This window comes from Choristoneura fumiferana, chromosome 8 (assembly GCF_025370935.1).
Source record: "Choristoneura fumiferana chromosome 8, NRCan_CFum_1, whole genome shotgun sequence".
Lineage (NCBI taxonomy): Eukaryota > Metazoa > Arthropoda > Insecta > Lepidoptera > Tortricidae > Choristoneura > Choristoneura fumiferana.
The window spans coordinates 5,125,501-5,142,351 of record NC_133479.1 but is presented as its reverse complement, the minus strand read 5'-3'; the positions used below and the strand labels follow the sequence as shown (position 1 = coordinate 5,142,351).

At 42.2% G+C, this 16,851-nt stretch overlaps 1 protein-coding gene across 1 annotated transcript; it reads right to left on the bottom strand.

Annotated features, from left to right (window-relative positions):
• Positions 1 to 1,173: 1,173 nt before the first annotated feature.
• On the bottom strand, positions 1,174 to 15,427 carry BHD (folliculin). Its single transcript, XM_074090771.1, has 7 exons — positions 15,063 to 15,427; positions 14,646 to 14,831; positions 13,753 to 13,888; positions 13,181 to 13,443; positions 11,672 to 11,867; positions 4,116 to 4,218; positions 1,174 to 1,368 (listed from the first exon to the last, which is right to left on the bottom strand). The coding sequence occupies exons 1-7, from the start codon at positions 15,327 to 15,329 to the stop codon at positions 1,230 to 1,232; spliced, it is 1,290 nt and encodes a 429-aa protein (XP_073946872.1). The 5' UTR covers positions 15,330 to 15,427; the 3' UTR covers positions 1,174 to 1,229.
• Positions 15,428 to 16,851: the final 1,424 nt, after the last annotated feature.

Genomic DNA, 16,851 nt, shown 5'->3' with positions numbered 1-16,851 from the left:
ATTTGAACTGACGGATAAAAATGTGAGCCGACTCTGTTCTGTTTGAATAGAGGGAGTGTCATTACATTTATCTGTGAGTTAAAATTAATCAATGGGTGGTGAAACAGCCCCTAAAACTTGTTTGATACACGGATAAACTGGTCAGTCTGTAAGATTGGACTATTGTCTGCAAGAACATGATAGCAATGTCTATTGCAGACAGTTATAACTGCATTCAACTGAGTTGGAAAGTCTCCTTTTAACAGTTAAGCCTTTTAACGAAAAAAAAATCTTGAGTAGTTTTTAATAATTCCTTGGCGCAGATTACATTATAATTTCAAGTAAAAATAACCGAACTATTGTGTTTCTCTATTTCAATACAATAAATAGCAAATTCATATACATACAGACATACCTAACCAACTAAAAAAGTCCGTAAAGTTAACCCTTTTCTAGGCGTAGACGTGCGTAGTACAGTCACCAGCACCAATATCTGATACAACAAGCGTGCATAAATATTTGATACGACTCTATTTCTAGGGTCGGAAGGACGTGTCAGATATTTTTGCACGCTCCGTGTGGCACATATTAATACTGATGACTGTACATATAGCAACCGCAAATGTACAGTCACCAGCACCAATATCTGATACAACAAGCGTGCATAAATATCTGATACGACTATTTCTAGGGCCGGAAGGACGTGTCAGAAATTTTTGCACGCTCCGTGTGGCACATATTAATACTGGTGACTGTACATATAGCAACCACATAAATGTACAGTCACTAGCACCAATATCTGATACAACAAGCGTGCATAAATATCTGATACGACTCTGATTTCTAGGACCAGGATGTGTCAGATATTTTTTCACGCTCCGCTGTAGCAGATATTAATGCTGGTGACTGTACACAAATATTCGACCTTACTATATTTACAATATATGGTTCCAAATCAATTGAAGTAATTAAAAATGCTTTTCGTTTTTAAATAAACAACATAAAACTATGATTCATTTTGTAGTAGCTTATCTAAAAAAGGCTGAACCAATGTTAATGAAACAATGGAGAACCAGCAAAACGAAACTCTTTCACCAAAAAAAAAACTCATCGGAATCGGAACATCCGTTTGAGAGCCACGATGCCACACACACGTGTCGTCAAACCGCTTTGGGGTTTAAAAAAAACTCAAAATATGCTATAAACATTTATTATCACAGATACACGACTGCTCCCACTATTCGTCTATGCTAGCTACAGAAGTTGCTTATCCAGTAGTTGATCAGGGGTTCATCCTGCTGCGTCACGCCCAAAACTTGCTTCAGTTTGGTCACGTTACTTGAGCTCTGCCCAGGACAACTGACTGCGGATTTCAAAGCGTTTGCTATCCTGTAAAACACATTTAATTTAAATTAAAAAAATTGCCGTGGAGCGCCGGCGTTAGAATATTGTCCCCCCTCCGCAGAAAACGGCTGAGGGTGTTAATAAAAGATGTGCAGCAGCACGGCAGCGAGTTCTTGGCACCCTTTACATGCTAAGGTCACAGCTCATTACAGCCACCCGGCCCCCGACCAGCACCGCCTCGCCTCGAGCTGTTAGTCTATTGAAGATCTCAGAATGAGAGGTCTTGGACCATAGTTCCCACGCAGGCCCAGAGCGGATTGGGAACTTCGCACACGCGATGTTTTCCATCACCGTAAAGGTCGTGGTAATTTTGCACATGAATTTCGAAAAGCTCAGAGGTGCGAGCCCAAAAAGAAACAGTAAGTATAATATAAGAAAACTATATCACGAAACAATCCACACTAAATTGATTTGACAATTTAAATAATAATAATAATAAATTCCATAGTCCCTAAGTTGGGCCGCCATGGTGTCTCGGTGAGAATATACCCCTAAGTAAGCAAAGCTTGTGTTATGGGTCGTCTCCTGGTGCCGATTTGGTGCCGATGTGCTTGCGTGTAGATGGCCGTCGGTAAGTGATGAATGTTTGAGGTTTCGCGTGAAGATGGATGAATGGCCTTCATCTGTGCATTAACGTTATTTATTTACTGGTTATTTTGTTCCTATTGTACGTATAGCTTAACTGTCATCACAGAATATATAATAGTACTAACGTACAGAATGGCCACGCTCCGCCTTCACCGGTTCGAGTTACCCCACCCCTCAAGCGCAGATTGCAGGGAAACCGCAGGTAAGCAGTCGGGTGCGCGACGAGATGTATGTCGGCCGCGCGGCACTAAGTTCGGGAGCAATCATTTTGCGAAATCGTAACGGTACCCTACCTACTTCCTTTTTCTAAATAAATAGTGATATCTGAAATTAACGCGATTAATACATGAAATAACTACCTAATGAATGATTATTTTATGTTTGTAGACGTATATCTATTGTAATTGAAAATAATAATGCTTAAAATACGCAGACAGACACATTTTAAGTAGGTTTAAATAAATCGAGGGTATTCTGGCAGAACCGGATAAGTTCACAGTATTTATTTTTTATACGGTTTTGCTAGATAAATAAAGCAGAAAACATAAAGTATGCCTATGTATGTAACTTAAAAAAAAATTGCACTTATTCTGTTTTGCCAGAATACCCTCGAAATCGGTAAGATTAACGATTACATTTATTTACACATATCTAAGCCATTTGACGACCGGATGGCTAACTGGTTAGAGAACCTGACTATGAAGCTTGAGGTCCTGGGTTCGAATCCCGGCCGGGGCAGATATTTGTGTGAATAACACGAATGTTTGTTCTCGGGTCTTGGATGTTTAATATTTATTTAAGTATGTATTTATCTATATAAGTATGTTTATCCGTTGCCTAGTATCCATAGTACAAGCTTTGCTTAGTTTGGGACTAGGTCAATTGGTGTCAAGTGTCCCATGATATTTATTATTATTTATTATTATTATACCTACATATGAGTACCTTTAAATGTCATTGGTAGCACTTAGTACTATACGGTTTTGCAATAGTCAGCCCTGTGCAGCTAACGCACACATTGACGCGTGTACAGACGTCGTCGTGCCTATGTAGATTCAAGAACGCGTATTTTGTACGGCGTGGCCGCCCTGTGCTGTCATACTAAACTCATTGAATAAATCAAAAAAAGGGTAAACGATTTTCGAACTATAGGTAGTTCCACCAGAGTTGAGGTCACGCACACAAGAACATGTCGTGTAAAGACAGCAGGATTTTGACATTTCGTTCATTCTCCTTTTGTGCAATCGGTTCTTTTTGTAGCTGTGTGTGTAATCATTCACTTAATAGGCCAGCAACGGACCAATGACTCCTGAGTAGTTGGTACTCATGGGCAGCGGTGATCATTTCACATCAGATGACCCGCTTCCTCGTTTGCCTCCCTCTCATAATAATAAAAAAAAACTGGTGGAACTGCCTATAAATCCTCTGCAACAATGGCCAATAGCATTTGAGCCTTGGAGAGCTTATTTGATCTGACCCTTACCACAAAACACATAGTTTAGAAATCAATCTCTATACAAGTGCGCTAGAGCAACGCACACATAGACACTGCTCACGGACACGATATCTCGGACCGGTTGGGACCAGTGCGAGCGCGAGTGCCATCCGCTTGAGACACGCGTCTGGTAACTTTTTTGTGCAGTAATGGAGCAACAAAAAAAGAAGTTATTATAACTGTTCAGTGCACGGTTGTTTAAATTAAATAATCGTGAACTTCGCCAATAACGAAATCGTCGCAAGATATTTTCTGTGACAAATTTACCATGACATTAAAATTAAAATATTTTAGTTATTAATTTATATTTCAATTCGTCCCGCATCATTCTCAACAATAAAATTAAATCAAACAATTAGATACGAGTGCCACTACCACGATAGTTTTTTGGTGCATAAGCCATAGTTGACAACCTTAGAGAGACCTCCGAGCGTAGGTATGAAAAGTGAAGTATATACAGGAGATTGACTTCTGAGCCAAGTTTCGTGCGGCGCATTCTTCTTGGCAATGATGGTCTTTCCGAAAGCGCTGGTAGTTTAAAAAATGACGTGTAAAACTGCCCATAGCGGCCTATTTACTGAATAAATGATTTGAATTTGAATTGAATTTTTGAATTTGAATTTGAACTGTCTGTGTTTTGTGCCCTTACCCTTGCCATTCCAGTTGCAATGACTTCACATGTTGGTGTAGCACAGCGTCATTCAGTTTGGGATTTGAGATAGCGCTCTCTATTCTATTCATTATCGTTGGATCTGAAACAAAATAAAAACCTGGATTATTTTAATTTTCCTATGCGGGAAATTAAACATCTAACATCTGGTATGAGTATGTGCTCTGGTTGAGATCGAAACGCGTCAGTGTCGTGGTGGTGACTGGTGATAGATGGGTTTGTGTGATTTGTGTGTGTTCTTACAGTGCGAAGGTGGAGGAACTGCATAAACGTAGCCATCATAAGGTTGCGGTTGAGCAAAGTAATTGTTTCAGTTAATTTATAAAAAAACATTTTAGAATCGTCTGATTCATATATAGTTTTATTAGGGTTTGGCAATCAACGGTCTTCCACAATAGATCGGGACCGCATCAATAAACGCCATCTAGATATTACGTTCTACAACATAACGAAGGTTATTAAACTCACAGAGGTACCTAAAGAGTTGAACATTATTGCCACCATGCTAAGTAGAGCAAGTCGCCCCTAAAGTAAGTATTAATCCGTTGCAATACATCTAGTTCGTTTTCTCGTACTAAGCGACGAGGAACTATCTTTTGTATGGAGATTCTCAGTCTTAGTATATTTCGTCTATGCTCATAGTCATCACGGCCACCATGTGGTCGAAACGTCGAGGTAAATATTACTAGTGTGTTTAGCGTGATAAGTCCCGCTTATCATATTGTTACGTTCGTGGGGTGGGTTCGCGATTGAAAAGCACTTTTAACACCGATGAATAAGAGTAGGATTTATTTTCACAATGTTACTTAACTTTACAAAACACTTAAAAACAGTTCACAGTAATTTCGCACTCTAAAACTCACTTACAAGTCGCTTTGATTCTCTTCGATGTTTATCGCTCGGTATCGCATTCGAAACTGTCCTCCGCCGCAACCTCACCCGGCTTATATACCCCCGGTGAATCGGTCCACAAAGTTCGAGAACAGTCCAGCTAGGACGTCATACCTACATCTCGAATGTTCCGGAAACGAGTAGAGTGTCTGTCTCTTTCATGTGCTATCTCTCTCACACAGTTACTAGAATATTCCGGAAACAGGATCATCAGTCTGTTTCTCTCACACATATAGGCTATCCTTGTCACACACCTTCTCGAATGTTCTCAGTATAGCTGTCTCTTTCTAATCGTGCTATCTCTTTCACTCCTATTGAAAATTTCGCCATATACTGAAATGTACTTCAAAGGCCCATAAGGGGTCCTGAAAACGCCTGAAAACGGGTTTTCAGGTTATGGCGTCATCGGATAGAGGGTGGCCTGAAACGGACTGAAAACATGTTTCAGGCGCCTGAAAACAACGGCAACTTGGGTGAAATTTTGATAAACTAATATGTGATAGAGCATCCTCTGAAACGGCCTGAAACCGTATTCCAGCCTACTGAAAACGCCTCCAATGGGTCGAAAAGCACGATCAAAGTTTCCACCTAACCCACCGCCGTAACACTGCCCCCTCCTAAGACATGCTCGTCCCGAGCATCATTAGATCCATGGTATTTGGCCAACCGATCAACATGAACAATCTTACAGGGGCTACGCGCGTTACGCTGTATCCGGTATGTGACATCGTTGATCCTAGTGACTACTTTGTACGGCCCTTCCCAACTCGGTGATAATTTCGGGGACTTCCCTTTTTTTCGCATAGGGTTATGTAGCCACACCAACGATCCTTCCTCAAATCTCGTCTGGTTAGACTTCCGGTCATATCTGGTCTTCATCTTTTCGCTGGCCTGCAGTCCGTGTTCACGAACATGATTGTGAACACCATCAATCCGGTTTCGCAGTTCACTTGCATATTCTGAAATCGTCTTTGGTGCATCTGGAGGTCGTCCTGTCAGTAGATCCGCAGGTAACCGCAATTCTCTTCCAAAATTAGCACACGCAGGTGTCACGGCCGTGCTTTCGTGAACTGCGGTCCGATATGACATTAAAAAGAGTGGAATATGCCTGTCCCAATCTTTTTGATGGCTGTCAACTACTTTGGCCAAATGTCGTTCCAGAGTCTGATTGAATCTCTCGACCATCCCGTCTGACTGTGGATGATAGGACGTAGTCCGAGTTTTATGAATTCCCATGACTCGGCAAGTCTCCTGAAACACCAGAGATTCAAAATTTCTTCCCTGATCGCTGTGGATCTCAAGAGGTACTCCATACCGACAAAATACTTCAGCCACTACAGTTTCCGCTATTGTGACTGCCTCTTGATTTGGAATGGCAAACACTTCAGGCCATTTGGTGAAATAGTCCATGACCACAAGGATGTACTTGTTTCCGCGGTCAGAGATCGGGAACGGGCCTGCGACGTCCAAAGCAATTCTTTCCCAAGGTGCCCCCACATTATAAACTTTAAGCGCACCTCTACTGCGTGTATGTGGCCCCTTGACCGACGAGCAGCTAGTACACTTCCTACACCAGTCTTCCACATCTTCCCGACAGTGTATCCAGTAAAAGCGTTGTCGAATCTTCATCAGAGTCCTTTTTACTCCTAGATGCCCGCCGGAAATGCCATCATGAAAGGATCTTAAAACATCGCTAACTCTCTTTCTTGGTACGACCACTTGAAGGTGAGCATCCTTTCCGTTCGCTGACTCCCATTTCCTACACAGTACGCCATTGTGCATAATCAGACTTTCCCATTGCGCCCAGTAGCTCTTGGTCACTGTACTCATCGGAGCTACCTCACACCACTTTGGTTTGGGCATTCCACCGTTAATCCAGTCGTAAATGGGTTTTATGTCACGATCTTCCTGTTGTGCTTCTTGCATGACAGCGTCACTCCACTCTTCGCTAACAGTGTCGGTCCTCAACATCTTCACGCAGTCCTTATCCTCTTGTCTTAAACAGTGTTTGCAGTCATCCGGACAAGGCCTTCGGGAGAGGGCATCTGCATTTCCATGTGACTTTCCACTTCGATGCTCGATGGAAAAGTCATATTCCTGCAGTTGTTCGATCCAGCGTGCCACCTGACCCTCGGGGTTCTTGAACTCTAACAACCACTTTAAAGCAGCATGGTCAGTCCTGATTCGGAACTTGCGTCCAAGCAAATATTTGCTGAAATGCTGCAAAGTTTTAACGACTGCCAGCAATTCTCTCCGAGTGACGCAGTAATTTCTCTCGGGTTTCGATAACGATTTACTGAAATAGGCTATCACAACTTCCTGATCTCCTTTGTTTTGTGACAAGACTCCTCCGATGCCAGTATTGCTTGCATCAGTGTCAACAACAAACTCGTTATCCGGGTCGGGATATTCCAAAATCGGTGTTTCACAAAGTCTCTGTTTGAGATCTGAGAAGGCTGCTGCACACTGATCATCCCAATTAAATGGTCGTTTCTCTTCCGTCAGCTGGTGCAAAGGCTTTGCTATATCCGAGAAGTTCTTCACAAATCGTCGATAGTACGAGCAAAGTCCTAAAAAGGCACGCACTGCTGTCTTGTCTTTCGGTGTTGGCCAGTCCTTAACTGCACTTATCTTCTCAGGGTCTGTCTGGATGCCTTCTGATGAAATTACATGTCCCAAGTAGTTAACCTTACGCTTGAAGAATGAGCATTTCTTCGGACTTAGTTTTAAATTTGCGTCACGCAACTTGGACAAAACTTGCTCCAGTTTCTTAAGGTGGTCATCGAAATTTTTACCTACAATTATGATGTCATCCAGATACACTAGGCAAGTATCACCCAGGAGGCCGGCAAGTATTTGCTCCATTAACCTCTCAAAAGTTGCCGGTGCATTGCACAACCCAAACGGCATAACATTAAACTGCCAAAGTCCTTTACCAGTTGAGAAGGCTGTTTTCTCTTTATCTTTGTCCTTGATTTCCACTTGCCAGTATCCACTTTTCAAATCCAAGGTGGAAAACCATTTCATGCCGTTTAAAGTGTCCAAAGTGTCGTCTATCCTCGGCAATGGATAACTGTCCTTCTTGGTCACGTCGTTGAGTCTACGATAGTCAACGCAAAATCTCATAGTTCCATCCTTCTTTTTCACCAAGACTACTGGAGAACACCAAGGGCTGGTCGACGGTTCTATTACTTTGTCCCTCCTCATTTCCTTGATCATGTCTTCGACTTCTTTTTCTCGAGCTACTGGAACTCGCCGAGGTCGCTGTCGAATAGGCATGACATCTCCAGTGTCGATCTCGTGCTGCACTACTCCAGTTCTCCCGATATCACTGTCATGTGCAGAGAAGACACTCCTATAGCGCTTTAGTAGATTACGCGCCTTTAGAAGTTCTTCCTCCGTGAGATCATTCTCGCAGTTTTCCAATAATTTTCCAATATCCACAACTTCTTCTTGCAACTTGTTCTCGCTTGGCCCATGGCAACTCCGTATCCAAGAGATTGCCTCGCATGTCCCCATAAGGGTTCCTTTACTTAGGACGTGTTGAGTGTCACTTAAATTAAGAACCCTTATAAATGCTGCAGATGACGTCATTACCACTGTGCGAGCTGGTATCCACGGCTTACTGCCAGCTATTTTCTCTATTAACACGCAGGAATGAGATCCTTGTCTCATACCATATGGCAACTTCACTGGAACTAGGGCTTGCGATCTCGGTTGAAGTGTAGTCCTTCTAGCGCAGAAGACATGTCCACCCACTTCACCCTCCATAGGAACTTCATAAGCCCCAAATTTCAGCACGCCGCCTTTTAAGTCGATCTTACATTCGTACTTCCTCATAAAATCTAGACCAATAATACAGTCGTCTACGATGTCAGCAATGATGACTTTGTGCCAGTACTTCTTTTCTCCAATCTTTACTGACACTTCTTGCTCCCCTTGGACGGAAATGTACTGGCCGGTAGCCGTTTGCAGCTGAAGATGCATTGGTCGGACTAGATGATCTCTGATCAGGTGTTTTAGCAGTCGAGAACTGATCACAGTCCGAGAAGCTCCGGTGTCGATAGTAAGGTGACATGGTACTCCACCAATTTCTCCTTTGACAGCCAGACTGTTCCCGTCGTTCGCCTGGGAGATCATAACTGGGACATTTTGACCACCAGCCAGCACTCGTCCCATAGTCCTGGCTTTTACTCGTTTCCCTGCTGCTGCCGCTCTGGACTACCAGAGCTTGCTGGCCTCTCCATTTGGTCCGAGTCTCGTCGCCTCCAATGTCTTTTCGGGCAGCCAGATTGCATGTGTCCTCGTTCCCCGCAGTTGTAACACCGAGGTCCCGTTTCTCGAGGTGGAGCAATCGGCTCCCTGGCAGCGACTTCGCGCACCCTGAAGGATCTTGTTGGGTCCTGGCGTACAGCTTCCACCTCGAGGCATGGGCAAGCGCATCCTTCAAACTCCCATGGTGACCCAGTCGTACAGCAGCCCTCACTTCAAAGTCTCGAATCCCATCTATGAATGTCTGCACTAGCATTCCATCCGTAAAAGAGGATGAATCTCGGTATGCTTTTTGGACCAGTTTCTCTATTTCTAGGGCCCACTTTTGTAATGACTCATTACGACCCTGGGTCCTATCCTTCAGTTGAGCTCTGTAGACGTGCTCTAGATGACTGTCACCGAAGCGTGCTTCTAAAGCTTCAAGGAGACGGTCATATGTCTTATCCTTTCCCAACGTTTCCAAGATACTGAGAGCTTCATCCCGTAGCGCCAAACTCAGTGCCGTTTTTGCATAATCCTTGCTCCAGCCATTCGTTTCCGCAACCAACTCGAATTGGTGCTTGTATGCGGCCCATGAAGAGGTACCATCAAATGGTGGTAACTTTAACTTTTCACCTCCTGTGGCTGGTGCACCCGATAAACTGGTGGTGCCGTTGGCCACTTTAATCTCCAACTTCTGGAGGCGATTCTCGTGGCCTTCTACCTTTTCGTTGACACCGTTGAGGCGCTGTTCGTGATTTTCGACTTTAATGTCAACTGCCACAATTTTATCCTGGACCTCAGCCATCTCCTTTTTCCATTCTGCGGTTGCGTCGTGTACCTCACGGAGGAGTTCGAACTGGTTCTTTTGTTCCTCCTGTAGAATCCTAGCTTGTTCTTCCTGAGCTTCCTTCTGACCCCGTAGCTCTTGCTGCAGGATTCTAGCTTGTTCCTCCTGCTTTCTAGCATGTTCCTCCTGCCTTCTAGCTTGTTCCTCCTGCCTTCTAGCTTGTTCCTCCTGCCTTCTAGCTTGTTCCTCCTGCCTTCTAGCTTGTTCTTTCAGGAGGACCAGAATCGCACTGACGTCTATTTCCGACTTTGGGGAAACTGCCACCGCTGTATCTGACGCTGCGGCGGTGTCTGTAGGGTCCCCAGCTGCGGCGCGGCTTCGGGTCTGCATCCTCTCCTTCTCTTCTTCTCGCGGAGTAAGCGGCATTTTCAATCCCACTTCTGACACCAAATGTTACGTTCGTGGGGTGGGTTCGTGATTGAAAAGCACTTTTAACACCGATGAATAAGAGTAGGATTTATTTTCACACTGTTACTTAACTTTACAAAACACTTAAAAACAGTTCACAGTAATTTCGCACTCTAAAACTCACTTACAAGTCGCTTTGATTCTCTTCGATGTTTATCGCTCGGTATCGCATTCGAAACTGTCCTCCGCCGCAACCTCACCCGGCTTATATACCCCCGGTGAATCGGTCCACAAAGTTCGAGAACAGTCCAGCTAGGACGTCATACCTACATCTCGAATGTTCCGGAAACGAGTAGAGTGTCTGTCTCTTTCATGTGCTATCTCTCTCACACAGTTACTAGAATATTCCGGAAACAGGATCATCAGTCTGTTTCTCTCACACATATAGGCTATCCTTGTCACACACCTTCTCGAATGTTCTCAGTATAGCTGTCTCTTTCTAATCGTGCTATCTCTTTCACTCCTATTGAAAATTTCGCCATATACTGAAATGTACTTCAAAGGCCCATAAGGGGTCCTGAAAACGCCTGAAAACGGGTTTTCAGGTTATGGCGTCATCGGATAGAGGGTGGCCTGAAACGGACTGAAAACATGTTTCAGGCGCCTGAAAACGACGGCAACTTGGGTGAAATTTTGACAAACTAATATGTGATAGAGCATCCTCTGAAACGGCCTGAAACCGTATTCCAGCCTACTGAAAACGCCTCCAATGGGTCGAAAAGCACGATCAAAGTTTCCACCTAACCCACCGCCGTAACAATATTCAACCTGGGGGGCTACTACGAAATTCGAAAATCGAAGTTCGAGTCGTACAGTCGAGGGCAAAGATATCGACACGGCCAAAGTTACAAAAATATGTATACACGACTTTATGCACTTAACATTCAGGCCGTGTATACATATTTTTTCAACTTTGGCCGTGTCGATATCTTTGCCCTTGACTGTACCGTCTCTCTCACTCTCGTATTAAATAATATTAGAGTCATGCCGCTGCCAACCGAAGCGACTGGAGGTCTATGGGGGAGGCCTATGTCCAACAATGGACGTCCTACGGCTGAGATGATGATGATGACAAGTCAGCGGGACGGCAAATCGTATTATACGATCTGGACATAATGTGAAACGACTGACATACTTTTAACTGGTAACGTGCCCTGCCATTTGCAGCAGAACAGCTGGTCCGTCTCTTGTAGAACGCACGCGTTGGGGGAAGCCACAGCCTCGCTGCTGATGATTATGTGGGGCACTCTGTCGTAACTCGTAACGGGAAGCAGTCTGGACAGACCTTTAGCTATTACGACTGGATCCGTGCGACATGATTTGATTATGATCTGGAAAATAATTAGTCTAAATTATAGACATTGCAAGAAAGAACTTCAACCTTTTACCTTGCTCAGAGGGGTTGCACTAGGAGCGCGTTGTGTTTTTTGCCTACCGCGTGAATCTCGATAGAAGATCAAAAGCACTTTTGATCTGTTAACTTAGCACCGGCGTGACTAGATTATGGTCTAGGTAATCATAACTACGGATAGCGCGCGAGCTCAGGAATGCGATAGTGTTGCGACCTTATTTGAATAATGATGGCGACATAGAGCAGGTGGGCCAATCAACTTTTTTACCGAGACTAATCTGTCCGCGACATTTTTCAAACAATTGCAGATTTTTGTAAGTAAACATATTTTTTCTTTAATTTAATAGATGGTGTACATGAATACATGACATCCTACGTAAGTTCAACCTATTAAGCCGTGAAATATCTTGTTGGAAGTACGATTTTTTGGTAACGCCAGAGACAATTTTGGTAACGCAGGAGACGCCCTAAGTGTCGGTAAAATAGTTGATTGGCCCACGTATGTCGATAAATTTGTAAAAGAAATGTTATTTTAATTTTAATTTTTTATTACCTTTTTTTAACTTTCGCGCTTTTTAAACACATAATTATGTATATAAACAGGACTTAGCGCCTAACATTTCATTTGTTTCATCCATCGTAGTCGCAACGTGGCTCAACACGATGTATGTAAGGGGCCATCCATAAAGTACGTCACATATTTAGGGGGGGGAGGGGTCAAGCGGTTTGTGACAGAGGAACGAAATAACTGCAATTTTGATGGCAATTCGTGTGACGAGGGGGGGGGGGTCTAAAAATAGTCAAAAGATGAGGCGAGCCGTGTGGATAGCGGGGGGAGAGGCTCCCGCCCTTCACCTCAGGCCCCGACTGCATTCAACTCGTGCGCTATCTAAAACCTTCAATAGTTCAGTTGAGATTGCTTTCACGAGATAGACTTTTTTACTTTAGTTTTTTTTCAAGCGACACTGGCTAGATTCGGTAACTATATGATTATATCGTGAGCTAGAACATTTACTGCCTCTTGCCGCTTTGATTGACGCATACCTGGCGTGACAATCGCCACTAACATGTAGCATACCAATGAATACCTACAAATTATACGATAGACAGAGAAGCAAAAAATTGGCATGTTTCTTATGTCTAAACATATTTTATAGGAGACTAACTACTCCAATACTCGACTTGGAACACTTAAAATAAAGTAACATAAGTTTTGGTAAAGACATGCAGTCCACGCAACTTTCTATTTAACTACAGACAAACATTTTGATTGATATTTACTATTATACTTACTTTTACTCCTATCAATGTGCAATACAACAGAATCCTAAACACTTCTTTACTCATCAAGTTTTCTAAAGCTCTCAACGGGATGCATTCATCATTGTCGTCAACTGAACAAGCATTCGGACTAAATATACTGCCTTTAGTCGCGTCCGGGTGAAGCTTATTCAGTAAATCTCTACTAGAGTACAATGTTTCCGAGTATGTCAAAGCGCCAGCCTTTAGCATCCATGTAAAGTGAGAATGGAGTCTTTTGAATACTTTTTCATCACCTGAAATAGTGTTAAATATTCTTAAACAAATGTTTGATAAAAAGTTACTCTTAGGATCATTGGTAGTGCGGCAAAATCAGGTCCAGATTAACCATGCTGCGGACCATAGGCAATGCAATTCTCGGTGCTTCAATTCAGTTAAAAAAAAACAATAACACCTATTGTCATTGAGGATACAATTTTTCCAATTAAATTAGAGTAAACCCCTGTAGCAATTCCAATCTTACCTACCTCAACCCAAACTTATGTCATACTCTTTCCTGAGTGATAGCTTAAAACTAATGTTTTTTTTTTTTATATTTCACCCACCAGTAAGCTGCATCAGTGACCTGGACTGTCCAAAGTCGTTCCTCCCAGTGTTGAGCCTGAGTGCCCTTTGGGAACATATTTTCTGCTCATTGTCATATACCACCTCTGCCAATTCTTGTAACTCTTTCGCTATTTTCTGAAATAAAATACAAATTAGTATCATAAATTATAAAATATTAGTCGAGTTGGAATCGCTTCAGTTATTAGCTATTTAAAGTTTATCTTTTTATTACAATATATTTTATTTTATTTTTTATTTATTTTTTATACGACTGGATGGCAAACGAGCAAGTGGGTCTCCTGATGGTAAGAGATCACCACCGCCCATAAACATCTGCAAACCAGGGGAATAGCAGATGCGTTACCAGCCAAGAGGCCTAAGATGGGATACCTCAAGTGCCAGTAATTTCACCGGCTGTCTTACTCTCCACGCCGAAACACAACAGACATAGACATATTACCATTATACCATATATTTTTTTTTTTTTTTTTTTTTTTGTATGGCGTTTGTCCGATGGGACAATTTTGCCAGCGTCAAGGTTGAGAGCTACAGATGATACTCGATCTGTCGTTATACCATATTATTATTTATATTATATTGTTACGGTAGGTATACCATAGGCGACAGGCTAGCAACCTGTCACTATTGTACCCTTTTTGTCAAATTAAAACCTAAAATTGCTAATTGTGGCTCAGAAGCGGTATGTAACATTTTGTGTCTTCTGCCTACCCCATTTGAGAATACAGGCGTGATGTTTGTGTGTGTAATAAACGTATTACATGGTGTGGGTGCAGTTAATGTACAACTATAATAATATACAACCGTCCATGCCCTCATGTAATTTGCCACAAAGACAAAAATTCTATTCTATTCTAAAAAACTACCAATTAACCTGCATGTGTTCAGATAGTAAAGGCATAATATTCAGCAGGAACATCTTGTCCTTCATCAGAACCATGATAGAGAACCAGCGCTTCAGCCCGCGGGCGCGTGTGTCTCGGATCTGGAACGTCAGGCTCAGCACATGGCCTCGGGGGTCACTAAAGTACACCACACCACCTTCTTTGCTCCAGTTTACCTTAAATTATCAAATGATTAAGACATTTATCACAGCTTACATATAATACAAAGACCAAATTTAAGCTTCTATCTGAGTATTATAATTGTTTTTTTGTTATATACAAAATTAAAGGCTTTGGAGTCTAATTGTCCAGTAAACTATGAGCCTCTGATACATAATCGGGAAACGCCGATATTTCTATTCAGGCAGATGTACGAAAAACACTAAAAAGCACAAGAAAACACTTACTTCACAAGTTATACTTCTTATAGCGGCCTGTCTCAAAAAAGCCATAACCTCTGTATTTGGAACAGATTCCCTGCTGCAGTAAATGGTTCCGTCATCGTCTCGAGACACGAGCACGGTCTCAGCGCCGAGGGAAGTGCAGCCGCTGCACTGAGCAGTGCATTTCGACGTCTCTGTAGTGTGTTGTTCGTCGTCAGTAGTAAATGTGCAAAACAACGGCCGCGGGCCGTGTGCTTCACAGAAGTGACATATACCAACTATTGCATTCATAGTTAATTAAACTATATTATAATCTAAGTATTAGGTCACACAACTTAATTGCGCTGATAAAATAAATTTATTTTGTTTGGCTTTGTAATCGTAATATCTCGATAATGTCATCTTACTGTCAATGTCAAAATCACAGCTGATCAAATTTATACTATTGTTACACAAACGAATATTTTTGTTATGTTGGCTAAACTGAATATAAAATAGTTTAGTTACATTTATTTGTAGCGCTACAATATTTTTGTAACACATTTGTAACTGGTCCAAATTGTAATAGAACTAACCTCTAACGAAAAAATATTTTACCGATAAATGGAACATACCTATGATTGGAACAGACTACAAAAACCTGAAAATAATGTTCTTCTAGTATGAAGTCGGTGCCTCAGCATGAGCCAGCACGAGCGGACCTATATAGTCGTCTACCTCACCTACATACTATGGGGCTGTTTCACCATCCATTGATTAGTGTTAACTGTCGGTTAAATGTGATGCCGTCTCTATTTGTTTTGTTCGAATAGACGGAGACGGCATCACATTTAACCGTCAGTTAACACTAATCAATGGATGGTGAAACAGCCCCTATGTATATTGTATAGGTATATTTGGCATTAAACGGGCTCGTAATTTTTTTTTTCATTGTTTTTAGTAATTTGTAGCCAAAGTGCATCTCACACAGATTCCATTAAACCCAAACACGGCATAGTTATATTATTTTACAATGGAGTACTGGTACAGTCGCCATCAGATATTTCGGGTGATCAAAAATATATTTTTGACCACCTTGGCCGCTCTAAAATATCTGATGGCGACTGTACCTAAGGTCTTCTTCATCAGGTCCAGTTCACCAAATTATACTTTCTGAATGTAAATAGTTGACTTGGTGTTAAAAATGCCAAAATCGATATGTTATCGCGTAAAAAAAACATACAGACGAATTGAGAACCTCCTTTTTTGAAGTCGATTGAAAAGAAGTCTTAGTAGTATTAGTTATTACAATAGACGTACCATTCTGTACATTTTGAATAGGTCACTAAACGATTTTGATTGCATGTGGTAGTCCTTATTGGACAGACGAAGCGAGTGATCGTAGAAAGGGGCAAAGTAAATGCAGCTATCAAGAACCGCCATTTGTTGTGGAGTCAGGACCAAACCATTTGATCAATCTTCACAGTCCTAAAATCCTCTTCAAAGAACGCTTCTCCAGCTTTCTTTCTACTGATGATAGGGCTCTCGTCATAGAACACGTTGATAGGCAGATACGGGCGTCGATAGCTCGATAGTGTTGTGTCGGAACATAAATAAGATCATGTGTGGGTAGTTTGAAACACTCGCGTGGCTAAAAAAGCGTAATACCCTATAATATAGCAAAAGTTAAGACTACCGCTGCGATGTGGAGGAAATGTAAAACTAGCAATATTATATCGTCGTCATTAAATTCAAGTTATGAAAATCACGAGTTTAAAACGAGACAAAAACGCATAGGTATTACATGGGTTAGTTATTGCAAGAAAGTTAGTGA